Source organism: Lipophrys pholis (genome assembly GCF_963383615.2).
Source record: "Lipophrys pholis genome assembly, chromosome: 3".
Classification (NCBI taxonomy): Eukaryota; Metazoa; Chordata; class Actinopteri; order Blenniiformes; family Blenniidae; genus Lipophrys; species Lipophrys pholis.
In genome coordinates this window covers 14,774,205-14,799,427 of record NC_137627.1, presented here as the reverse complement: position 1 = coordinate 14,799,427, position 25,223 = coordinate 14,774,205, and the positions used below count along the sequence as shown (strand labels likewise).

The following is a 25,223-nucleotide window of genomic DNA, read 5'->3' as shown; positions in this document are numbered from 1 at the left end:
TGCTGCTGACTGAACAGATGTGAGCTCACGTTCTGGCTGCACCGCTTCCCACATGCAACCTGGTTTGATTTAACTGCAGTGTGTCGTCAATAATCCACCCCTTAAGTCACTGGAGGCGTTTCTGTCACCGAGTGAGTCGTTATCGCCGGTTTTCCTTGTCGGTCTTGAATTTATTGTTTCAGTACTACAGTGTTTATCATTTACAGACTCGGCCGAGTCTGAATGTAGTTTCTGTTTGAGGTCAAATGTTTTGCTGTGGTTTGGGTTTGTTATAAAAAAAAAAATCCCAGAATATTTAGAAATCATTCATAAAAACACTTGAATCACTGATGCAGCAAATTGCTTCATCTCATAATTTCCTGTTTATTGAAGCTGTGTTGATGAGGTTTGATTAGTTTCGCTGATTAATTGTAACACTTCAAGCAGTCCTTTACAGTAAAGCTTGAATGTTGTTTTCAATTTATGTGCCGCATATTCAATACTAGTTTCAGACACATTTTTTAAAGACAAGTTATTCAGTAAATGTGCATTTGTTCTCTGAAAATTTGAAACCATAAAATAAACTTTCACAAGTAACGCAGCTTTAGTTGCCTGTGAACGTGTGAGCGGGGTAAAGAAAACCATAGAGAGAAGCTCTGTAACCTGCTGCTCTCTTGTGCAATCTTGAATGGAGAGGGATTAAGATTAGCAAGATAACATCAATTTTAACACTAAATGGATCTACAAGTGGGCAAATATTGATCCCAACCTTTCACATGGTGGTAATCAAAAAGATGAAAAATCCCATAACAGAATGAAAATAGTTCTTAGTTTATTTCTTAAGAGCCATTCTGTGAACTCTGCCTGACCGTATTGCATTAAGTTGTACAAGAGGGTGCAAAAATAGCCCTGAAATCTTAATTTAAACTGTCAAAAGATCCTCATGAAAGATAAACGGTGGACCTGTTTTCTAAAATGTACTGAGATCCATATCACTCAAGTACCAAGCTGGAAGGTGTGGTTTTCCCTGGACAGGGCAACGGTCCATCTCGGGGCAAACACACAGAGAAATAGACCACCAGAGGTTCATGATGTGCATCGATCTGTAGAAATGGCATAAGCACCTATAATGTGCGTTCTACATGAACTGTAATCTCCATCAACCCTCGCTACGCAAATATTTTTCCTGTCTTAATGTGAGCGTTGTTTTCTCAGCCATGCACACAGAGTCTGGAGACTCTGAACCTCGGCCATAACTCAGTGGGTAACGAAGGGGTCCACAAGTTGAAAGACGGACTGATTGCCAACCGCTCCGTGCTCCGACTGGGCCTCGCCTCCACCAAGCTGTCCTGCGAAGGTGTGTGTGTGTGTGTGTGTGTGTGTGTGTGTGTGTGTGTGTGTGTGTGTGTGTGTGTGTGTGTGTGTGTGTGTGTGTGTGTGTGTGTGTGTGTGTGTGTGTGTGTGTGTGTGTGTGTGTGTGTGTGTGTGTGTGTGTGTGTGTGTGTGTGTGTGTGTGTGTGTGTGTGTGTGTGTGTGTGTGTGTGTGTGTGTGTGTGTGTGTGTGTGTGTGTGTGTGTGTGTGTGTGTGTGTGTGTGTGTGTGTGTGTGTGTGTGTGTGTGTGTGTGTGTGTGTGTGTGTGTGTGTGTGTGTGTGTGTGTGTGTGTGTGTGTGTGTGTGTGTGTGTGTGTGTGTGTGTGTGTGTGTGTGTGTGTGTGTGTGTGTGTGTGTGTGTGTGTGTGTGTGTGTGTGTGTGTGTGTGTGTGTGTGTGTGTGTGTGTGTGTGTGTGTGTGTGTGTGTGTGTGTGTGTGTGTGTGTGTGTGTGTGTGTGTGTGTGTGTGTGTGTGTGTGTGTGTGTGTGTGTGTGTGTGTGTGTGTGTGTGTGTGTGTGTGTGTGTGTGTGTGTGTGTGTGTGTGTGTGTGTGTGTGTGTGTGTGTGTGTGTGTGTGTGTGTGTGTGTGTGTGTGTGTGTGTGTGTGTGTGTGTGTGTGTGTGTGTGTGTGTGTGTGTGTGTGTGTGTGTGTGTGTGTGTGTGTGTGTGTGTGTGTGTGTGTGTGTGTGTGTGTGTGTGTGTGTGTGTGTGTGTGTGTGTGTGTGTGTGTGTGTGTGTGTGTGTGTGTGTGTGTGTGTGTGTGTGTGTGTGTGTGTGTGTGTGTGTGTGTGTGTGTGTGTGTGTGTGTGTGTGTGTGTGTGTGTGTGTGTGTGTGTGTGTGTGTGTGTGTGTGTGTGTGTGTGTGTGTGTGTGTCTGCTCGTCTGTTGGATGCGACGGTTTCTGAATGCTGATCCTGACTGTTTGTGCTGCAGGAGCCGTGGCTGTGGCCGAATTCATTGCAGAGAGTCCCCGACTCCTGCGCCTGGATCTGCGAGAGAACGAGATCAAGACGGGCGGCCTGATGGCGCTGTCGCTCGCCCTGAAGGTCAACACATCTCTGCTGCGTCTCGACCTCGACCGGGAGCCCAAGAAAGAAACTGTGAGCATGAGGCAAAACGTTGGTTTTAGTGCACCCTCAGAGGCGTATTGTCTGTCGGTAGATGTATTGTGTTTCTTCAACGTCTCCAAATCAGATTAAATAATAGCCAGAAATGAAAAAGAAAAAATTTAGTATTTCGGTACAAAATATTCACATAATTGGTCGATCTTGCCACAGAGAGGGCAGTGGGTATAATCGGGCTAAAATGTAGGGTATTTTACAGCAGCTGCTACAGTTCTGTTGAGTTACAACTGGAGTACACACCAGCGGATGTTCAGGAGAAAAGCGTTTGTTGACTAACTTTTGGTCATTGTTCCTAGAGTTTTGTGTTCCTGTTGCCTCCAGATATGATGTAAAGTTGACCTGATGTGAAGTCCAAGATAGAAGCAGCAACGCCTTTACGAATGAAATATCTTTTAAAAAGTCACACCAAAACCTATTCTGTGAACTCGTCCTTAAAAACAAATCGGCGAGCCATCATTCTGACGCTCCACTGTTATAAATGTGAGATTTGAGGTTTAGTGGGTATTTCCACTAAACCTCCGATTGTGTTAAATCAGTCCGTAACATGACATTTACTCTGGTTCCTTTAGTCTGTAATTCAGCCTTTGGAAGACAGAATAACATTTATGTGCAGATTTCTCAATAATTTTATGGGGCTTAAAAAGGTTTTTCTTAAATGTTTTTAGTCACGATGTGATCAGAGGAGAAACTCTATTCAGAAGTTTTTGAACAAAGGGATCATTGTTTTTCTGCCTAAAATGGAAGATCAAATGTAAAAACCATCAATCAATATTTTCTGTTTAAAATTTTTAATTGGTGTATTTTATAAATTTTTTTGGTCCGTTCAGGTGAAGTGCTTCATTGAAACGCAGCGTGGCTCGCTGGCTGAGATCCAGAACGGCTGCAAGAGGAATTTCATCCTCGCCAAGGAGAAAGAAGAGAACGACCAGAAGATGAGGCTGTCTGCCTCCATGGCCGAGATCGCCACGGAGGACGGAACCAGGGAAGACGTGGAGGAGGAAAGAGCGTCTGAAGCGCAGGTTGACGGGGGCAGTAAAGAGGAAGAGGAAGCGGCGAAGGAAGCACTGAGCAGCCAATCGGGAGCGAGTGCTGAGACGCATGCTTCCCCATCAAACCTGGAGTCTGACTCCGACACCGAGGATGAAGAGGAAGTACAAGTAGTGACACGGTCTCCTTCCACTTCAAACGCCTCCTCTTTCTCAAACCCGACGGCTCCTGAAACCCACGCCGGAGGTTCGCAGCCCCCCCTCAGTGCCTCGCTTCTGTCCTTGCCTTCTTCTGCCTCACCCACCGGAGTGTCTCCGAGTCTCATTTCAGGCATCACTGTGACGGAGTCTCCAGCTCCTCCCGGCACCCCTCCGTCTCCGGGCCGCTGTATTTCCGTCTCCAGCCCGGGTCGGGGTCACAAGATCTTCATGGTGACCAGGGTGGAGAGCCCCCCCGAGCAGCTGCAGATGAGCGCACCAGCAGCTCCCACTGAAACTAAAGACACCTCAAAGAAGCGTGTCGACACCAACACAACCGCCACACAGCAGACGCCTCCCGCGTCACAAACACAAGTGACACGAGAGGACGTGAAGGAGGACTCGCCTGCTCCGACAGACTTTGAAAAGGCGGAGCAGAGTCCTGCAGCACCCGCAGAGTCGACGCCGAACACCGCAGAACCACAGTCGACGCCTGAACCCACAGACGAGGTGACGGATCTGAGTTCACAAGCACCAGCACAGCTTTTAGACTCCTCGCAGCAGGACGTAGTGCCTCAGCTCACTAAAGGAGGAGAGGAAGAGACACCGGATGACCGACCGGTGATGCAGTCGGAAGTGAAACCAGCCCAGACCAGTTTAACAACGCAGCAGGAACTCTCAGGTTCTGTACCTGAACGGCTGGAAGTAGACCCAGCGTCCGCTCCACAGGAGGCTCAGTCACTAAACCAAACCAAAAAGCCACAGCAGGAGGAGCAGCACACACCGGTCGGCTTATCGGAAAAGGAAGAACTCGGTTCAGTAAAGCGAGAGGAACCAAGCCAAGAGCAAATGAGGCCAAAGCAGCAAACCGAGGCAGATGAACCAGAATCTGGCGTTTCTGTCGCTCCGAGTGAAACGCAGGAGACGGAGCCACCAGCAGCAGAGACCTTGAAGAGCCCTGACCCCACGCCTGAAGTACATCCAAACACAGTGGAGGAGGAAGAGGAGGAGGAGGAGGAGGAGGAATCGCCTGATGAGAGCTCTGCAGACGAGGGTGAGTGTTTTGCCGAGGCTCTGGAAGACGAGACGGTTGGTTCGGCTCTGCCCAACGGCCTCAAACCAGAGTTCTCTCTCCATCTTCTGGACACAGAAAGCCCCAAACCCGGCAGCTGTGTGATGGAGCACGGTGAGCTTCTTCACTGAGCTACTTTCTTTAACGGCGGTTGCTTTTAGGTGTGAAATTCTCGTTGGATAACGTTTGTTGTGTGTCCCTGACGTAGTGAGCGTCAGCTGTGGACAGGACCTGGAGGAGCTGCTGCTAGAAGCCAGTTTGGACACGGGAAAAGATGCTCCGTGAGGTGAGGAAGCAAACCTTCATCTCCAGGAAACTGATCATCATCGTCATACTAACGACAATCTGCAAGGTTTCCATAAAATGGAGATTTTATAGACCGTAACAGTGAATAAGAAATTGCAAATCATAAAAGGAATAGGGGTAGGGATTGCTCATATTTTCAGCCAGCAGACCGACAGACAGACAATATCGCAGTATTATCTCTGTTGCTAAAGTATTTTATCGGTTATTTGCTGATTGTGATTGTGAGGAGGAAGATTTCTCTACCACGGAGTCCAGCAGTGCGGCTTTACGTGATGCACCTGAACACATCACCTGTGGCAGTCGGCTGCTCAAGTTCCTGACCACGGAAAGCAGCACAAGACGAGGTCACGAAGAGCAGAAATATCACTTTTAGGGCAAGTTGTGGAGAAGCACAGGCGCTCAAGACCGGATTTATCTACATGCGGAAGTAGAATCTGGTGGCATGAAGTGCATTAACCTGTGAAAAAAGTAGCAGCTTATAGTCCAGAAATTACGGTAGTTATCGTGTATCAGTTGTCTGCTCAATGATAGCATTAATATGTGTGCAGGTCATTCATTCATCTGTCTAATTCACTTGGATAAAATACTTCCTGGTCATCATGTTGGAGTTTCATAAATTTGCTGTCACTCGGTAACAACGTCACTCAGTTTGGATCTGAGGAAATCCAACCCCTAATACCTCTTATTGCACTGCCCAGCAAGCGTCATTGTTTAATTTCTCATTTGTTTGCCCTGTTTAATGCCAGTTATGACACACTCATCTCATATTGCTCCGCCTGTTTGTCCTGTTGACCAGCAGAGGGCGCCACAAGCCTGTGACCTGAGAGTCAAACGGAAGCGATGACTCCTTTTTAATGAAATGTTTTCTGCTGCATTCCGAGCTGATGGATTCTTTCTCCTCCACAGGCAGGACGGCGTGGACACATGAAAACACCCCTCGGATAGTTTGTCATGCTCGACTACATGACCGGACGCCCTACGATGTTTTTGTTGTTTCTTAACCACCGACTCAACGGAGAGACCCGATGTGACCGAAAAATATGAAAATACTGACCGAAGATGGCAAAGACACAGAGGACAAACCAACTGTGTCGGAGCTCAATACAAACCCTTCGCCTCAACACTACATCAACCTCTGGACCACACACACACACACACACACACACACACACACACACACACACACACACACACACACACACGCAGTATAGGGACGGGGTGGGGAGGGAGGAATAAGTTGTTGTCACTACATTTTTGTGAGAGACGGAGAACAAAGCACTAACCAAAGACAGAACATGGATGTTTCTCACAGCCCTCGCTCTCTTCTTCAAACATCCACAACAAGCAATTCAAGATTTTATCCACAACGCACATCGAGAGGGACACGGCGGTGACGGTGTGCATCGCGGGGGTTTGCTCAGAATACATAAAACACGGGTGGATGACGACGTTAAGCTCACATGACGGGAGAAGGTCCAAACTTTTCTATCGGAGAAAGCTGAGGATGAAAAAGGGTGTCTGTTTTAAACGTCCACTTGCCCCCAAACTAAAACCTCTAAGGGACCTCTGCCAAAGTGACCTCGCTGCGGTTTGTTTTCTCGTCCTCTGTTCACTTTGGCCCCTCAGGAACCCCCACCCACCACCCACCCACCCTCTCTGATGTTGGGAGGACGAGTCGCCACTGTCTCCTGAAACACTTTCTGAAGGTCGCAGTTGGTGATTTGCTCCCTGCTGGAAAACCCCAAACTTCTGACAATATCAGGAAGTAAGCTGTCTGTTTTGGGTTGAGGTTTTTACATTCTAAAGTTGTTGTTTTTTGTTTTTTTTCTTTTTCTTTCTTGTTTGGAGCAACAGACTCCTGTTGCTGCTCCGTGTGACCAGCCGTCATCCTGTAAAACTCTTGACATTAAAGCAGCCGGTCTCTGTCACGGTCGTCGTCTCTCCCCACCCCAGTCTTCCGCTGGTTCTTCGTGCCATCCCACCTCACTTCCTCACTCATGTTGCCTTCTATGTCACCACCTCACATTCAGTTTTTTTTTTTTTTTTTTAATTTGGCTGCTTTGGAAAAAAAAATCAGTTTTGTATTTATTTTATAGCTGAATGAGCCTTTCTGATTTAATTTACCCCATTTCTCCTTCACCCCTCCTTTTTATTTTATTTTTCTTTCTATTCAGGGGTTACCTTTTAAAGACGACCTATTTTGTTGTATATTTCATATACATATTAGAGCAAATATTTAGTTTTTTGGGAGCGGGGCGGTGAGGAAAGGTAAATATTGAAGGCTTGACTCCTGCTGGCAGTCGGGGTGCAGTAATAAAAGCAAACACGGGGAAACTTTAAGGGTCCTCACCCTCCTTGTTGTTTTAAAGCTACTCTGCTGGATGAAGCTGTGGCCACAGGGGGGCGCTGGCAGTCGCAGGGGTTCCTCCAGACCTGGGAGATCAAACTCCAAACTGCATTATGTGCTCATGTCTGATCGACTTCTGCCCTTGAATCTTTTTTTTTTTTTTTTTTTTTTTTTTTTCCCCGACCGAGGGCGGCAGACAAACTACGTATTTGCTTCATGTGTGTCTGTGCAGAGAACCGCTTTCCCCTGCTTCCATTTTTATTTTACACACACGTGGGTTTATTCTTCTCACTGGAGCGCCGCTCAGCCCCCCCCCCCCCCCCCCCCTCTGCTTTCCTCCACCCAACAGATATTTTGCCCCTCCCACTGTTTGTAATGCTTTAATTTTTAGAAATTTTTAATAATTTGTTAACTTAATTGAAATGTGCTGGTAATCACAGATATGTATGGCAAAAATTTGTTCCTCTCCAATAAATGCATGTAATGACTAATTGTATGACTGAATGTTTCAATGAAGTGACTCGACTTTCAGAATATCTGAACACACACAAAGAAAAGGAGATAAAACGCAAAGGGGGGGGGGGGGGAGTTGTAAACCACTTTAATAAAATACTAGTTGCATAATGAATATCGGTAATAGGTTCAGTGCCTTTGAAGGATTTCTTTCAATAATTTTTACTTAAATTAAAGATAATTATCACGGTTTCAGTAAAACAAACCCACCAGAGGCTGTTTATAATGTCGGTTTTTTTGTGTTTAGAAAAAGGTTAATATATTAGTGCTGTGCTGAACCTGTTGGCTGTTTTCAGAAATGGCTCATAATTCAGTTGATCAATGATCTTAAACTATTTTATTCAATGTTGAAGCGAATGATCAGTTCCTTGAATGAACAAATTCATGAACAAATGTTTTAGACCATCAGTCCAAATGGAACCAAACATTTTCAGGCTTTGAAACATTTGTCAGCTTTTTTTTTTTTTTTTTTAATTTTCCTATATTTTTAGTTTCCGACTCCCTTTATATTCTTATCGAGTTGCTGTTTGCAGGATTGGCCAGACACGATGATCATGACCATATCTCTTCTACGTCTTTATCTGCCAACGAGTAAAGAAAGTGTTGCGCTCCTATACCAGTCATTATGATGGCTCCCATACCTTCTACAGTCTCCTGTCAAATGAAAAGGTTCATGGCATGCTAATCAGATGAGAATATTAAACTGTAATAGCAAAGAACTCTACCGCCATAAAAATACAAGTGGTTTGAATATAGTTATCGTCAAAAGTTTGAATACAAAAGACCTGTCGCTTCTTGTGATGCTGTCGAACAGTTTCTATAAACTTGTCTCAACATATTGTCTGATCCGTTTGTCCTGCCAGAATATAATTTGTCCGAAATTCCTCTGCTCTCTGCTTTGGTGTCCTGTGGGCTTTGTGAATTTTTCGGGGGAGATTACACGGATAAAACACACTCTGCAGCTGTACAGCTGCTCGGTGAAGAAATTCACACATTAGATTTTCACATGAGTTCGGAGGGTTTTTTTTGGTGGGGGGGGGGGGGGGGGGGGTTTGCATATAAAAATAGTTAAATGGTATTTAAACGACACCATGTCGTTTAATGTTAGATGTACAGTGCATCTGGAAGGAATTTTTCCATGTTTTGATATTTTGCATACTTCAGATTCAGTTTCTCCATCAATATTCTACAGGAAATATACCATGATGCAAAAAAAAAAACTAATGTTTGAAAATGTGTTAAAAATAAAAATGAAAAAAAACCAACACATGTACATAAGTGTTCACAACCAGGAACCTCAAAACTGAGCTCAAGTTTATCCAGTCTCCACTGACCCTCCCCGAGGTGTTTCTGTAACTTCGATGAGAGTCCAAAGGTGGTAAATTGAGTTTACATGATTTGGAAAGGCACACATTCTCTGTAGTCCCTGAGACGGAGTTGTCTCGAGGCACTAATCTGGGGAAGAGTACAGAAAAATGCGGTTTTAGAAGTTTCAAAGGGCTGTCACCAGACCATGAGAATACTAAATTCTGTGCTCTGATGAAATGAAGTTCAAACTCTATGGCATGAATGCCAGGCACCGCTCATCATTCGGTCAACACCAATCCAACAGTGAAGCATGGTGGTGGCAGCATCATGCTGTGGAGATTGCAGACGTCAGACTGGGGTGACGGTTCATCTTTTGGGACAATGAGCGAAAGCACCCAGCCACAAGATATCAACGGAGTGGCTTCAGGACAACTCTGAAGGTCCTTCAGTGGCCCAGCCAGAGCACAAACTTTAATATCTGGAGACATCTGAAAATAACTTTTATTTGTACAGCACTTTTTTAAATAATGTTACAAAATGCTTTTACATTAAAACCACAATAAAATTACAATAATAAAATACAGAGATCAGAAGGAAAAGGGCAAAAACAACAAAAGAATTTCAGTTTATAAAAGCCAAGTGATAAAAGTGAGTTTTAAGACCAGACTTAAAACAGGCTAATGAGTTTGCCTGTCTGAGCTCCTCTGGCAGGGCGTTCCAGAGCTGAGGAGCCTGTACAGCAAAGGCTCTGTCACCCTTGGTAACGAGCCTAGTTTTTAGAACCATTAGTAGGCCCCTGCCAGAGGATCTCAGACAGCGCTCTGGCTTATACAGAGTAAGCAGATCTCTGCTATAAGGAGGAGCCAGACCATTCATGGCTTTAAAAACGAGTTGTAAGATTTTAAAATCTCTTCTAAAAGTGACAGGCAGCCAGTGAAGTGCAGAGAGGATTGGTGGAATGTGGTCACTCCTCCTGGTGCCTGTTAATCTGGCAGCAGCGTTCTGCACCAGCTGCAGCCTTTGGACACTGCACTTACTGATGCCCGAATAAAGGACAGTACAGTAATCCAGCCTCTGGGGGGGGGGGGGGGGGGGGGGATAGTTGCATGCTTAAAAGATGAGGGGACAAGGAACAATTAATGATGGATAAAATGTCCTGACCAACCGGCGGCTGAAATACATCCTTTAAGAACCAAGTGGGAACGCTATCTGAGCGGCAGGTGGGTGTACGTCGACGCTTTCCAACCCGATGGCGCTTGAAAGAGTAATGGGCCAAACTGTCCAAAGATGCAGTATAGAATGATGATGAAAACTTGGTTTGTAATGTATTCTTCCTGCTGAAAGCTCTGGTCTGCTCTACATTTATGATACCGTCTCAAAGCTTCGATGTCACCCTCCAGGTGAAGTATAGAGACAAACGTAGTGTCACTGGCTCCATCATGCGTCAATATGCAAGGACAATGACCTAATGATGTCGGATTCATGGCAGAGCTTGATGATGTATTGTGTAAACAAGGCTTTGGCTTCAACAACACATTTGAAGTGATTTTTGAAGCAGACTCCAGAGTCTGTGGCGCTCCCAGGAGATGAAGACAAAGTTGTGGCAGAAAAAAAAAAAAAAGTAAAGATATGCTCCTTGACTAAGCTACTAACAGAGGCCATCTTCTATTTGCTGTCAAAGAGTTAGGAGCAGCAATAGATTCCTGGAAAAGTTCCCACTGAACATTGTCTCCTTCATGTGAATGTCCTCACCCTCCCCATTATGTGGGTGGGTGGGGGGGGGGGGGGGGGGGGCTGCCCTGGTGATAGGGTGTGAAGTACAGGGTGGGAGCTCCGCTCTGTATGTGTTACTGTAGGAATTCCTGGCCACACTAATCCTCTCCACCCGATAATACTCTAATAATACAGAAAGTGCAGGGGAGATTGTGAGAAAGTTGTTAAACTGTAACCAGAATCAACCCGAGAGACCGCAATTAGTCAAATGTCCCAAACACACAACAGAACACTGGGTCTCTATTTCCGTTTTTATGAAGAAGGCCTTCAATAAAAATAAATACTTGTTTACGATCAGTTTTATGCACAATGCTTAAAATTAAGCACTCAAATTAATTTACACATTCGTGGACAGTGCTCTGGCTCTCTGTCCTGCTGGTATCACTCCATCACCCTACAGGACAGGAACCGTCTGCACAGCGTTGTGAAGGTGTGATCACAGATTATTGGACTTCCCACTCACTGCCTGGGCACAGTGTTGTGCAGCTGTGGAGGCACTGAATGTCCATCGAGGCTGTCTGGCCTGCGGGTCCTCAGTCTCTTTTGGGCGGGGGGGCAACACAAAAGTGATCAAATACTTCCTCGTCCAGCCTTTCCTTGGGCCGAGCGGTGCCTCAGGAATGTGTGGGCATTAAGGGTGGAACAGAAGAGGTTTAGCTCTGGTGTCACCCTCAATCTGCCATGTTGATTCACTGTCCAGTCGACTGAAACGAATCCCTCCTCACTGCCATCCAGGAGCCAAGGGGACCACAACGTCCTCTCTGCTCTCTACTGTGGCGCTCTGAACAGAAGTCAAATGAAGATCCTGCTGAAGATAGTCCAAGAAAACAATCCGAGGTTTCTCTTCAGCACTATAGCCAGGCTGATAAAAAAGTCGAACCCCATATCCCTTAGGGTAGGACTGTAGAACGATGTGCTCTGTTGTCTTAACCACTGCCTTTCACAGCCTCCCTGCAGACTGGAATATCCTAGATCTTTGGGGTTTTATTTGTTTGAGGACCAAGGTACAACAGGGACATCCAGTAATGGAGTTTGTCATGACCTCAAAAGCAATAATGCACGCACACTTGGTAACAGTGTAAGAACATTTAGTAAAAGCTCACTCATCCACTGTATATGAATCTTAGTGTCAGCCAGAGAGTTACATAAATCTCTGGCACATTGATCTACAGTTAGTAAAACATTGAATGGGGTTCATGGAAGGACGACACGGAGGAAGACACTCCTGTCCAAAATAAACATTGCTGCATGTTTGGAGTTTGCCAAAGAGCCCCTGGCTCTTCCACAGCACTACTGGCTACCAACATCAAAACTTCATCCCAAGTGTGAAACATGGCGGAGGGGGCATCATGGTTTGGAGCTGCTTTGCTGCCTCAGGAACTGGATGGATTGCTGTCATCGACCGAGAAATTAATTCCCAAGTTTACCAAGACATTTTGCAAGAAAACTTGACACCATCTGTCTGCCAACTGACGCCGAACAGAGGATGATCCTGATGAGTCCTGACCTCAACCCCATTGAGGTGCTGTGGCATGACCTCAAGAGAGCGATTCACAGCAGACATCCCAAGGACATTGCTGCACCGACAGTTTTGTGAAAACTTTCGCCCTGACCGTTGTGCAGGTCTGATCCGTAACTAGAGAAAACCTTTGGTTGTTACACTGTTGCTACTTTCCCGAGTAGAAACAGGAAAAGTAGCAACCGTGCACTGAAAGTACACGGTTGCTACTTTCCCGAGTCGTGGTCATCCTGTAAAGATGACAGTGAGCGATTCACACCAGACATCCCAAGAACATTGCTGCACCGACAGTTTTGTGACCTTTTGTCCTGACCGTTGTGCAGGTCTGATCTGTAACCAGAGAAAACCTTTGGGTTGTTTCCACCTGGAGAATTCAGAAGTACAAGTTGTGCAGTGCTGAGAGACATGGCCAAGGTTTGGAAGGCTGAAGTCCCACCACCATTCAATTAAGATCCATCATCAATAACTAGAACTTGCCTGATAACGCTGCACCTGGTCTATATTCATGGAGAGGACATTCATGCAGTCATAACGTATAACTCTGAGCTCTACGCAAGTATCCGAAAGTCTTTGAGGCCTGATGAAGCTTAGGGACCTCACCTTATCATGTGATCTGATTATGTAATCCTGACAATATGATGGGGATTTAATTAGTGCAAATTAGCTTTACTTGATGTGTTCAGAGGTTGTGTGACGGGCGGGTGGACGGGTGGGCTGTGTGAACGCCCGCTGGAGGCTTTTTTCTCCCACCAGCGAGCTGAGGAGGGAAGGGAATGCAAACAGGGACGGCCGAGGAGAGGACGATACCACCCACCCCCTCTCCAGCTCACATGACTGCGATTAGAGAAGAGGAGGAGTGTGGCGGGACAGAGAGAGAGAGAGAGAGAGAGAGAGAGAGAGAGGCTGAGCGCCATGGATGACATTCTTCTGATTTGGTCACACAGATCACATCCAGGAGTCCAACCTGAACCTGACAGCCGGTAATTCAACCTTAAACTTTATTTGTGGTGTTTGTGTTTCTTGTGCAAAATCTCCTCGATTTAAGATGTTGGATCAGTCGTGATTTACAATGGAACATGTAGAAATACCTATTTTCTGGACAATATCCAGATTTTTTTTTTTTAAGGTTTATTGAAAAAGAAAAAAAAGGGTTTTGCTTCAAATCTGTTTCAAGGAAACAAAAGTAAAATGACTCATTGTGCACATTGTCTCCTTTCTGACGATCAGTGATCTGAACCCTCTCATTAAAGTGCACATTATGCTCCGTAAGGACAAACGTAGCAAAATGTACACAGGACGTTGACGTGTTTGGCTCAGATTTGCACTAATAAACTGTAATAACATACTCATCCAATACATTTGTAATTTTGTAAAAACCGCATGTAAGGTACTTCATTCATTACAAAAAAACCTGTGTGACTGTAGGTAATGTTGGTAACGTTGATGGAAAGTGGCAGAAAACTTAAAAACGAATTTTTATATGTTTCTTGCAGAGCAGTTTGTAAAGGTAGTAATGTCTGTATGATTTCCTGGTTTATCATTAGTTTGATACACGTTTTCATTGCTTCTGCACACAAAGTGTGACGATTATAAAGTTTTGCTGTTTCTTCATTAGAGTTTCACATGAAAGTTTTTTTTTAATCTGTGAGAGGAAACATCTGTCTGCATATAGATCTCTCGAGCTTTGGCATTGATATCAAAGTCTGTAGCTCATAATAAATAGGTTAGTTAAAAGCTATAAAACATTAAAAAAAAATTCAAAAACTTGGTCTGTTCTCAGTTGCAGGTATGAGGCTGCTACACTGGTGCATGCTGGGAGTCACTCTCCTGCTGCTGATGTGCGAGGTGGCCATCAGTCACCTGTGTAAATCCCTCATCACAATGGTGGATGGATTCCACACGCTCTTCGTCCTCATACACATGGCTCTTCCTCTCCCTGAGACTGCGGCCTTCAGCAAGTCTCTGCTCTCCTCTGTGGACTCCGCTGCCTCTCCTCCGCTCCCTCCCCTCTCCTCTCCCTCTGCCGCCGGACCCCCTCTCACTCTGCCTGCAGGTTCACCCATCACATCTCCGCTTGGCAGCGAGACCCAGGCCGTGTCAGACCAGCCTCCCACTGCTCCACCGGGCCACGTGGTCAACCTGAACCAGCTCTCCTCCCCAAGCGTCTCTCCTGCAGCCCCAAACTGTGGCCTGGTCTTCTCCAGCAGCAGGATCTCGTCTGTGGGGATCTTCCTCTCCACCCTCCTCCTGACCTCTTTGTGCATCTCTTACTTATTGGAAATCGTCGGCTTTTTTCTGAATCCACACCCGCTACAACACCCGCTGCTGCTGGTGGTGGTGGGAGCTGGGAGTCTGCTCCACAAGATGCTGGTGTTTGGGCTGAACTGGCCTCATCTGAGACACGGGCAGGATGAACGGCCGGCGGACGGGACTGGCCTTCAAGTAAGACATAAAGGTAACGTGCAGGAAAAGAGATGGAAGTTGTGGAAACACTTTAGAATAATCCAAGAATAACAAAGCTGCTCTCAGTCTTTCTGATAAAACAAGGAAGCATGAGGCCGAACATGTGAATGAACCCTGACATCCACTTTCAGCTGCTTTACAGAAAACAAATAATCATTTCTTCTGCACAAACAAAAGTCAGTTGTTTCATGTGATTCCCGCAGATTTACCAGAATCTTGAAGTTACAGGCAATAAATGGACATTTTGTATTCAAACATACATTTGTTGTGTTGTTGTTGTTTTTTTATCTCTGAATATACAAAAGGCCATGTTCCCAGCAGGCTCAATAGTAGGATACAGATAGAGTGAGGTGTGTGTGGTGCTGGTTGAAGTGAGTGCAGGTCCAGGTGAGGATCGCTCCAACACACCTCAATGTGCTGAAGCTGCTCGGTGTGTATATCCAGCTGGAAGGAGGATCAAACGGGGTCCATGTTTGTTTATCATTCCTCTCTTCAACTCCCACAGCGGAAGAGGAATTTGTAAGCCGGCAGGAGCAGGAACACACAGCAAAGTCTTCTGCGGACAACTCACTCCGCAGCATTGTCCTCTGTAACCCAGAAACCTCCAGCATCCCTGACTGGGACTCCCAAACCCAGCGCCAGCAGTCGGAGGTCGGCCTGCAGGAGAACAGAGTAGAGAGCAACGGTGAGTATGTCCTGTTAAACTGTTGAAACCGTGGTTTTGGATCTGAAGAATAATATCTAATGAATGATCAGCATTAAGGAGACGGACATCCAATAGAAATGAACTCCTCAAATCCCAGGTAAACTTTTCTGGATGAATGCGGAGTGCCAGGAGACACGCTCAGGGAGAACATGTAAACTTAGAACATAGAACATCGTCCGCATGGGGGGAAAAAAAGAGATTCACTTTTCAAACTGACCCCCTTTTTCCCCACGATGCCCCTCTGGAGAACAGCTGCTTTAACCATCGGAACTGAATTCTATATCTACTCTTAATTGTTTTAAGCATCTTGGTTTCATGACAAAATGTTATTATTCACCTTGTTAAGTGTTCTGTGTGTTTGTAGGTTTGGTGATATTGGTGCTTTTTTTTTTTCCCCCCAACACACTTAACATCAAATTCCATGTGAACACATTGAATTTAATTATTGTGTATCAGACAACACCTCCCTGCTCTATACAGCATGAAACACAGTCAATCCATGATTTGGTGATTCAAGAGATTACAAGAGGAAGATCACTTTAACAACTTTGAGATTACAATATCAAATGAGCACGTCTATATAGCAAACATATTTTGGAGAAATATACAGAGTTCCTTTTGACACATTTGAGGTCATAATTGTTAAATATCGTCATTGTAGAGAGTTTGACCACAATCTGGTCCACTGGGAGTCAAACTGAAATGTTTGTGGCCCTCATGATTTAAAAAAGGAAATAATTAATTGAATAGGGTTTACTATTATTATTATTATTATTATTATTATTATTATTATTATTATTATTATTATTATTATTATTATTATTATTATTATTATTTAGATAGAAATTTTATCTACATAACATAACACACCTATAAAAAACGTTATTGTTTAACTTGGCCTAAACGCTCTCACTAAGGTCTCGATCTAGGAACAGAATAAGTGTAAGATAATCATTGAGGAAGATACTATAATTATTTTCAGTATTGTTATTATTATTCTTAGTCCTGCTTTCTCTACATCCCAGCAGCTTTACAGCTCTTCTCTAACCATCTAAAAAAAATGGCATTGCACTTTTGTTCTATTTCAGACTCTCTCGGTGCATCGAAAAGTTTGCATCAGAAGCCTCCAGTGTGCCGTCTGCCGTCTGTCTCTGTCCTTCAGGGGCTTCTCACGTCCCCTCTTGCCCTGATCAACAGCCTGGTGATGCTGCTGATTGCCCCTCAGTTCCCACACAGCTCTGAAGCCTGTAATCCTCTGGTCTACCTGGATCCTGCCCTCTCCTTGCTGGCTGTAATCACTCTGATTGCCAGTTCCTTGCCGCAGGTCAGATTCTACACTCATTTGCATGCAAAGCATCTTTCATGAAGAGTCATCTGCACCCGCGGTGTTTCTGTTCTCTCTTCGATAAAACACTTGCAGGTGTACAAGTATGGGCTGATGCTGCTACAGGCGACACCTCCGCACATCTGTGTGTCTGATGTAGGACGCAGGATTGAAAGTGTTCCTGGAGTCCAGGCCGTGCATGACCTCCACATCTGGCAGCTGAATGAATCCATAGCGGTGGCTTCGGTGCATGTGCACTACTCTGAGGGCTTTCCACCACACAGGTGAAAGTTGTATTAAAACGAGCTGATATGTCGTTCTGAATGCAAACACATTTAAAATCAACATCAATTTGGGATTTCTTCTTCTTCTGATGGGTCTATTACGGTAAATCAAACTTCCCTGCACACATTCAAACACATTCTGGTTGATGTTTGTTTTTTTTTACAATATTGATTTCAACATTTATCAATAAGCACCTTTAATTCAGTCATTTGTCCATCCATCTATTCTCCATACCATTGTTTCTCTAACTTTTATACAGCGTGGTCAAAAGTATTACCCATGGACATTTGACCAAGGTTTCACAAATGTTTACCTCTAATATGAGAATCGAATATTGATCATTACTTCCAGCCACATCGTACAGAGTGTTATAACAGGCACATAAACTCACCCCAACAGAGAGCAGCCAGTCCTTATGTTCCATAAATACAGCAAACCCAAACATAAAGAACAACAGCTGTTTATAATCAAATAAAGGAAACTTGCCGCTTATATGAAGTTTTAATTTAATCTGTTATTTAATTTTTTTTATTCAATGTGCTGTATGCTTTTGATCATATCAGATCATTTCCAATTCATTTCATTTTTAAAAACTGTAACCTTCCTTTACGTGCCATTATGCAAAGTACCGCTGTGCCTATTATGCTTTAATTTACTTGAGGTTACAGGGATTTATTATTTTTTGACCTCAGCCCAAAAACGAAAAACGATGGTTTTCTTTTCAATACAGATGTGAAGAAAAACAAAACATTGAATCTCCTCTGTAAGTGAAACACTTTTATGAGCAACGTCATAGAGATACAACACGGATCCCTCCTTTTATTTTTGCATAATCCAACTTTATTACATTACGTGAAGACTTGTTTACATTATTCAAGGGCAAACCTGTTTTCTGGTCATTCTGGTGACTCAGACACTTGTTTTTCCATCCGTCCAGGTGTGCTGATGTGATGTCGGGAGTCACTAAAGTGCTGCAGAGCGTGGGAGTGAGATGCTGCACAGTTCAGCCGGAGTTTGCCTCTGCGGCTGCGTCCTCTGCAAGCAGGGGTGCGGATGCCTCCCCAGTCATCCACAGAGAGGACCCCTCTCCTCCTCCTCACCTCGCCTGCAGCCTCGCCTGCAGGAAGGACTGCTCTAAAAGTATGTGCTGCTCTCCTCTGGAGGAGGAGACCCGGAGCCCAATGGCGCCACCAGCTGGGGAAAGCAAGGACGAGCTCCAGACTCTGGTCATCGAGAACACGTTCCTCTGACCACAGGAGTCTGGAACGGTGGAAATGATAGTAAAACAATTGATGTCAACCTTTTTAAGTGCCTGTACATTTGATGAAGGTGTACTGTTGGTTGTGTGACATGATGCTACTCCAAAGATTTTCATGCTGAAAATGTTCATTTCATATTTATGTTGCATTGTTTTATTTGTGTCTGGGAACTGTATGATTTCATATGTGTGTATTAAAGTAAAATTACGATAATAAAATGTGTTCTTTATATGTCATGTCATACTGTTGATGGGTGATAGATTATCAACATGGATTAAATATGAAATAGGTCACTACAAATAAGCAGCATTCTGCAACACTTAACCACACACATTAAAACCAGCTCCCAGTGCCAATTTAATCACTGGAATGCCTTTTTGTTCATCTTTATCATGCTTGAATTTTTGGAAACGTTTTCATTAAGATGAATTGAAATCAGTTCATTTCTTCATGAGCGTTACAGTGACATGATAGACATAAAAGGCTTGATAATAATGTACACATATTTATATATGATATATCATTATCTTCCTATGATGGGAATAATAGATTAATCATGATTTAATGACAAATAATCTTTCCTGTAGCTAAATGTGGATAGAAAATAAGGAAATCATTAATTCATTTGAATATAAGAAAACAAAGTAAGTGAGAATATGATATGGTGATTAATTGGCACTTCTAGAAATACAAAAAAAGCAAGGAAACATGGGGAACCGGGGTGTTTTGAATGCATGGTGGGACAGTTACCTGTCTATTTATCACGTGGCTCCACCTTCATATCAAAGAACCAATCAGAACGCAGCTGATGTGCATGAACCATTCACACCAGAATATATGTCTGGATTGTGCCTTATTTAGCTACAGTTGTGCTGAATCTGAGGAAGCATCGAGTTGCAACTTTCAAACAAAGCTGAATGAAACCAAAAACGAAACTTTAAAAAAATTTTGATACCGTGAGTCAGATAGTTGTAGTTTAGATTCTGTATATAAAACACTCATGAGCCTTGCTGGAAATGCCCGGATGAGCCTCGGTGGTCCGGGGTGCAGGCTTCAAACCTGTAGCTGCTTAGCGGCAGAGTGGTTCAATTCCACCTTTCGGGCGAGAATGAGCCGTGAAATGTCACTTGTTTGTTATTATGATTGAGACCAATGTTTCTGACGTTTCCTCATATTATTTGTTTTTCCTCGCTATTCAAAATCTCGTGACGCCAACACCCGTGACGTCATTTCCGTCGCAATATAACCGCGCCGTAAGCTTTTCCTAAAACAACTGCAAATTCACTGCTTCTGCAAATGCAATTTATTGTTTGTATTTTGCTTGATTTTCTACTTTATTTGGGCGTACATTTACTTTTTTAAAAATAGTATCGTAAATTACTTTTCCGGATTTCCGGATGTCCCTCCATCCAATCAGATTGCTCGGTTGAGGAGGCGGGGCTATCTTTGCGGAAGTGATGGAGTGTGCATGATGTCCTTGTCAGTGAGCGTGGATTGAAAAATATCTTTATGGTTGGCGAAGATCCCGTTTTTGTTGTTCGTTGGTAAGAACATTTGACAAATTCCCACGTTGATGTCGTTAATAATCATTTCATTGAATCAATTAAATGCATCCGTGTTTTCGGCCGGCGATGGAGAGCGTCTGGCGAACATTATGAAAGTTGTGCTGTTAGTTTTTTTAATCTTTGTTGCATTTAGAAAGACTGCTCACTTAGTGGAGCTGTTTGCTGTCTCTTGTTGTTTTCACAGATGTGTATACCTCCTCGTCATATAATTATCTTTTAATTCAATCAACTAATTCATAATATGATGAATAACTTGAATTTGGAGCGTAAAACCATCAGTGATCAAACTATTAGTTTATTACCAGTTCATGTACAACATGTGACACCTCGTCGTGTCTCCTGTGGCCTTTGTAAGAGTTCTAAAACGTAAATCTGCACGGTTTGCTTATTTCTAAGGTTCCCCATCAGTTGCCATCTTTACTGTGTTGGTCTGCAGAACTCAGACAGGCCTATATATATATATATATATATATATATATATATATATCTGTGTCTGTTTGGGTTTTTTGTTTTCGGGTTTGATTGAGGACACTGAGCAGTTTTTAACTGCAGTAATATTAATATAATATTTTTATATATTAATATAATATTTTTGTAAGGATTGACAAAATTCCATCCCAAAGTTTTTATGCTGTTTGATCTTAATTTTGAATGTGAACTATGATCTGTACATCCATGCGTTTTATTTGGTTTGACGTGGGTGCATAGTGGCTTATTCAGAATGGTTTCAGACCCCTGCAGGAATGTCAGAAAAAGCCAGAACATTTATGTATAATAAGGTGGGAATGAACTTTGTGTCTGCATAATCTTCATAACTTCATTAATACAACCTGAGACGCAATTGGGTTTCTTATCAACTCTGGGACATCTTACTACTTGTGATGAAAACTCAGCAGCTGTTCTATGCTTGTAAACAACAACAAACTTCACTATGTTCATTTTTCATCACCTGCAGGAACGTCTGTAAATTGAGATGTTTACATTTTCCCTGGTCTGTGTTCCAGATACAACCATCGGATTAAAATCATCATGCCTCTTCATAAATACCCCGTCAAAATGTGGGATGCCCTGAAGCTGAAGCAGGGTATCTACGCTCGTCTCCCGAAACACTTCCTCAAGTCCCTTGAGGTGAAGGAGCCAACGCCCGTCCACTGGAAGCCCCTTGGTGTGGAGTACCGAGCTAACCCAAAAACAGGGCAGAAGGAGCGAGTGCAGGATGTCCCCATCCCCATTTACTACCCTCCGCAGTCTCAGACCGGCCTGTGGGGAGGAGAAGGGTGGATTTCAGGCTACAGATATGCCAACAATGACAAAGTAAGTCTCTTGGAAGTTGTTTGTTTTTCTCTTGATGTTACTGTTTTATTTGGAAACCTCATAACTTCTGAACTTTAACTTCAGTGGAGTAACCAAAAACAATTGTATTTTATCATAACTTTGCTTAGATGTCTACTCGCCTGAAGAAGACCTGGAAACCTCAGCTGTTGAAAAGAGAGCTTTACAGCGAGATCCTCGACCACAAGTTCACCATCACCGTCACCCCTCGCACTCTGGACCTCATTGATGTCGCCTACGGCTTCGACTTTTACATCCTCAAAGTAGGAGAAAGCCAGCAAATGCCTTCGCAGGTTCATCTTTCCGCTTGACTATTATTTGAATATTGTTTAGACGGCGAAGGAGGACCTGAACTCCAAGCTGGGCATGAACTTGAAGAGGGCTATGCTGCTTCGCCTGGCACAAAGAGACACAAAGCTGTATCCCGACGACCCCGTCAAGAAGGAGCAGGTCTACCACAAATACAAGGTGGGTCAGATGGTCCCGAGTGTGAAGGAAGCGCAACACGACTTTGACTGGAGAGTGCAGATTGTAACCGAATGTGTTGTTTCTTCTGTGTGTCTGAGCAGCAGTTTGAGATCCCGGAGGAGGAGGCGGAGTGGGTGGGTCTCAGTCTGGAGGAGGCCGTGGAGAAACAAAGGCAGCTTGAGCACAAGGTGACAGGAACCGTTCTCACACTGTGTTCAGGTGGCGGATGCTCCCACTACCTATACTCAGACATGGCAGCAAATTTGCAAAAAAAGTAGTTAAACGTGGGATGTTTGATAGAACCTGAGAGTGAGCAAGAGACACGTTTCAGTTCAGATGTACCACACCAACTAAAGAAAAGCTGTGAACAAGTGTTCACCGACTTGCTGTCATTTCACTCTATAACGTTATTCATCATCCAACTGAGGGTGGCAGAGTGCACAGCTGTCTAATAATGAATAAACACATCACGTTCACACCTAGGAGGAATTTAGAATCATCAGTGAGCCTCGAATTAATGTTTTTTGTACCGTGGGGAGAAACTGGAGTAGCAATAGAAAACCCACAAACAAGGAGAACATGCAAACTTCACATATTCACATGCATGAATGTAAAGAGCAACGTAAACATGTAAACTGCTGAGTCGGTGAGGTGAACTTGACTTCCTCTCACTCTTGTCTCTCAGGAGCCGGATCCTTTGTTTAAGGTCTGTGTGGACAAACTGACGGAGGAGTTGCACATGAAGAAGCTGTTAGAGCCGCTTCTGGTCAACAAGACGGGAACCACCGTCTGACTGTCGAGCTTCTCGTGAGGATGACGAAGATGATGAAGAACTGCCGCGGCGTCTGCTGTCCCATCAGGGAGAACACAAAGCGGGGGACGCGTGTCAAACTAAAACTTATTTATTTGAAATTTGGCTCATTGTCTTTTGCATTTCAGCTCTTTGCTTACGACAGTTCATTCATTAGAGGAAAGCTTCTCTCCGTGTAAATAATCCCACCTCAGGTGGTGTGACACATGTGTAAGATGTTTCACAAATTAAAGATTGTTTTGTTTTTCACTAACTTTGTTTCAGCCTCCATTGTGGTGTGGAAGTTTTTCTTTACAGAGAAATGTTTTTAAAATGTATTTCATCGATGATCATTGATTTATAAATGTAGAATTGATTGGTGGAGGTGCTTTGTTGGCCAACTGGATCATTTCCCACTGGAGCTCTTCAGTAACATTCATTCATTTGAATCCAATAAATATTTAAAACTAAATAGACATGCATGCCCACATCTCCACAAACATTTATCAATCAAACAGAAACGACTGGCGATCGCCCCAATAACTCCTGATTATACAAATATCTTATATTTCATCTCACTGGTGATTTATTTTTTTGTGTGCATTAAAGTTCTGATCAGAAATAAGGTTAAAGATTGTCATGTGGAGCAGATGTGTGCAGTGATGAGAAGAAAAGTTTAGTCAAGCAATAGAAACACCAAGTAAATATGTTCACGCATACCAGAGCATTATAAAGTTTTACAACATAATAAACTTAATTATATTTACTTAAATATAACTCCAAAAATTCTCTTGAAGAGCTTTAATGTACTTGAGCTTAATCGTTTCCATTTCAGACTTTATTGTATGGTTTTTCTTTGTTTTAGGGATAAAAGTACGTCTGTACCTCTTGTTTGATCACTGACTTCTTCACAAAGTTAAAGCATTAACACAAACAATCTAAAAGGGGCTTCGACTGGATTAACTTTGATAATAATACATTTTAATATTATTCTGTTCCCATCTCTTCATTATAATCTGGATGAGGAGGTGAATAAGATTAGTTCTTATATTTAATTACTCCTCTATTCACCACCATGTATGGTGTTGTGAGCACGTTTTGTCACCAGGTGGTGCTAAGATAACTTCTAAAGGAAATTAATCCAGCGCAACATGTCTATCTAATTTGTATATACGTCATAGAAACTGAATTATTTTTACAAGTCGTGATTATGTAAAATGCAGTATCTTGAAATATCTAAATATACCATGAGATCAGATGTTTTGCTTATTTTCTAAGCCAATAAAAGCAAAATTGACTCTTTTCTTTATTTATATGCGACGCTGACTATAAAAATAACTCGTGAAATAAGTAAATGTGTCAGTTATTCTCTTTTCTGAGATGACCCCGTGGAGAGGTTGACTGAAATTGGAGGTCAGAGTGTGTTTTCAGTTAAATGTTTCCGCTCAATCTCTGGAACAATCTAGAATCAGCACTGAAAGCAGTGATTCATCAAACCTCTGTATATAGTACTACAGTTATATTTTAATGAGGGGGGGGAAGATACTGCGGTTTGGAAAAACTGCATTTGGAAAAACAGACAGTTTCACTTTCACACTTTCACACGTTCAGCCCTTAGTGGTGGTGGGGGGTGTGTGTGTGTGTGTGTGTGTGTGTGTGTGTGTGTGTGTGTGTGTGTGTGTGTGTGTGTGTGTGTGTGTGTGTGTGTGTGTGTGTGTGTGTGTGTGTGTGTGTGTGGCCTTGCAGATGCTCCCTGCTGGTTCGGGGACTCCCGTGGGTGTTGTTACTGAGCACCACTCAGCACCACACAGTTGCTGAGTGGAATTACCCTGTCCTGCTATAAAGCTGCATTAAGTGTGGTTTAGTTGGGTTTTTATTTCCTTAGGCAGGCTGCTGACAGTAGAGCATCAATCAGGTTCATCTTTACTCAGTTGAAGCTTGAAATTAAAGATGCTTGACCTTTTCTATTTCCCAGTGGAAACAATCAATCAGAACCATGGTAGCACATGAAGCCAGAAGTGGTGTGTCCATTACAGGAGGCAGACAATCACACCTGTACAGGCAACTTAGAGTCCCCCATTAGATTGTAAGGCAAGATGCTAGACTGTGAGAAGGAAACCACATAGTACCTTGGAAAACACACACACAAACCTGAAAAAAGTCCACACATAAACATCCTCAAATCCCCAGCTAAGCTCAGGCTATTAGCCACGTATCTCATTAAAAACACAATTCTGGAACTGAATTGAAATGATAAAAGTAAGTTTCAGGGCACAAATGTAAAACGTTAACACTTACAACAGTTGCAGACAATACATGGAGATTAAAATCATCTCGCTATCACTTGAGTTAATCTTAATCCATACAGACAGCAACACTTCTAGTCTATAGTGTGAAACATTTTAGAAAGCCCAGAACAACAACAACAACATCTGTATGGCTTTATCTGAGCAGTATGACCTTACTGGCAGGGAAAATGCTATTTGAGTCCATTGCTGGTTCCCTTTGTGTGGTAATTTACTAGATTGTTTCGTC

General features: G+C 43.4%; 3 protein-coding genes across 4 annotated transcripts in view; all 3 read left to right on the top strand.

Moving 5' to 3' along the window:
• ppp1r37 (protein phosphatase 1, regulatory subunit 37) overlaps positions 1–6,082 on the top strand; it is a 42,455-nt gene extending 36,373 nt beyond the window's left edge. The window contains exons 9-13 of the mRNA XM_080459992.1: positions 1,195–1,336; positions 2,284–2,450; positions 3,302–4,844; positions 4,939–5,016; positions 5,943–6,082. Coding sequence (XP_080316118.1) covers positions 1,195–1,336; positions 2,284–2,450; positions 3,302–4,844; positions 4,939–5,015 — 1,929 coding nt within the window. The 3' untranslated portion in view covers position 5,016; positions 5,943–6,082. The remainder of the gene's footprint in view (positions 1–1,194; positions 1,337–2,283; positions 2,451–3,301; positions 4,845–4,938; positions 5,017–5,942) is intronic.
• Positions 6,083–14,272: 8,190 nt separating this feature from the next.
• Positions 14,273–18,524, top strand: LOC308107411 (proton-coupled zinc antiporter SLC30A1; the record flags this gene model as incomplete). The annotated part of the gene is made up of 5 exons (XM_080459732.1): positions 14,273–14,951; positions 15,465–15,644; positions 16,754–16,989; positions 17,086–17,273; positions 18,212–18,524. The coding sequence occupies exons 1-5, from the start codon at positions 14,285–14,287 to the stop codon at positions 18,522–18,524; spliced, it is 1,584 nt and encodes a 527-aa protein (XP_080315858.1). The 5' UTR covers positions 14,273–14,284.
• A 1,425-nt stretch (positions 18,525–19,949) lies between these two features.
• mrpl28 (mitochondrial ribosomal protein L28) lies at positions 19,950–22,962 on the top strand. Of its 2 annotated transcripts, none has more exons than XM_080460550.1 (6): positions 19,950–20,077; positions 21,103–21,412; positions 21,541–21,693; positions 21,764–21,898; positions 22,003–22,086; positions 22,584–22,962. In XM_080460550.1, the coding sequence occupies exons 2-6, from the start codon at positions 21,128–21,130 to the stop codon at positions 22,689–22,691; spliced, it is 765 nt and encodes a 254-aa protein (XP_080316676.1). In that variant the 5' UTR covers positions 19,950–20,077; positions 21,103–21,127; the 3' UTR covers positions 22,692–22,962. The 2 variants fall into 2 exon arrangements, with proteins under 2 accessions (XP_080316676.1, XP_080316675.1); XM_080460549.1 differs by having other exon boundaries at positions 22,000–22,086.
• Positions 22,963–25,223: the final 2,261 nt, after the last annotated feature.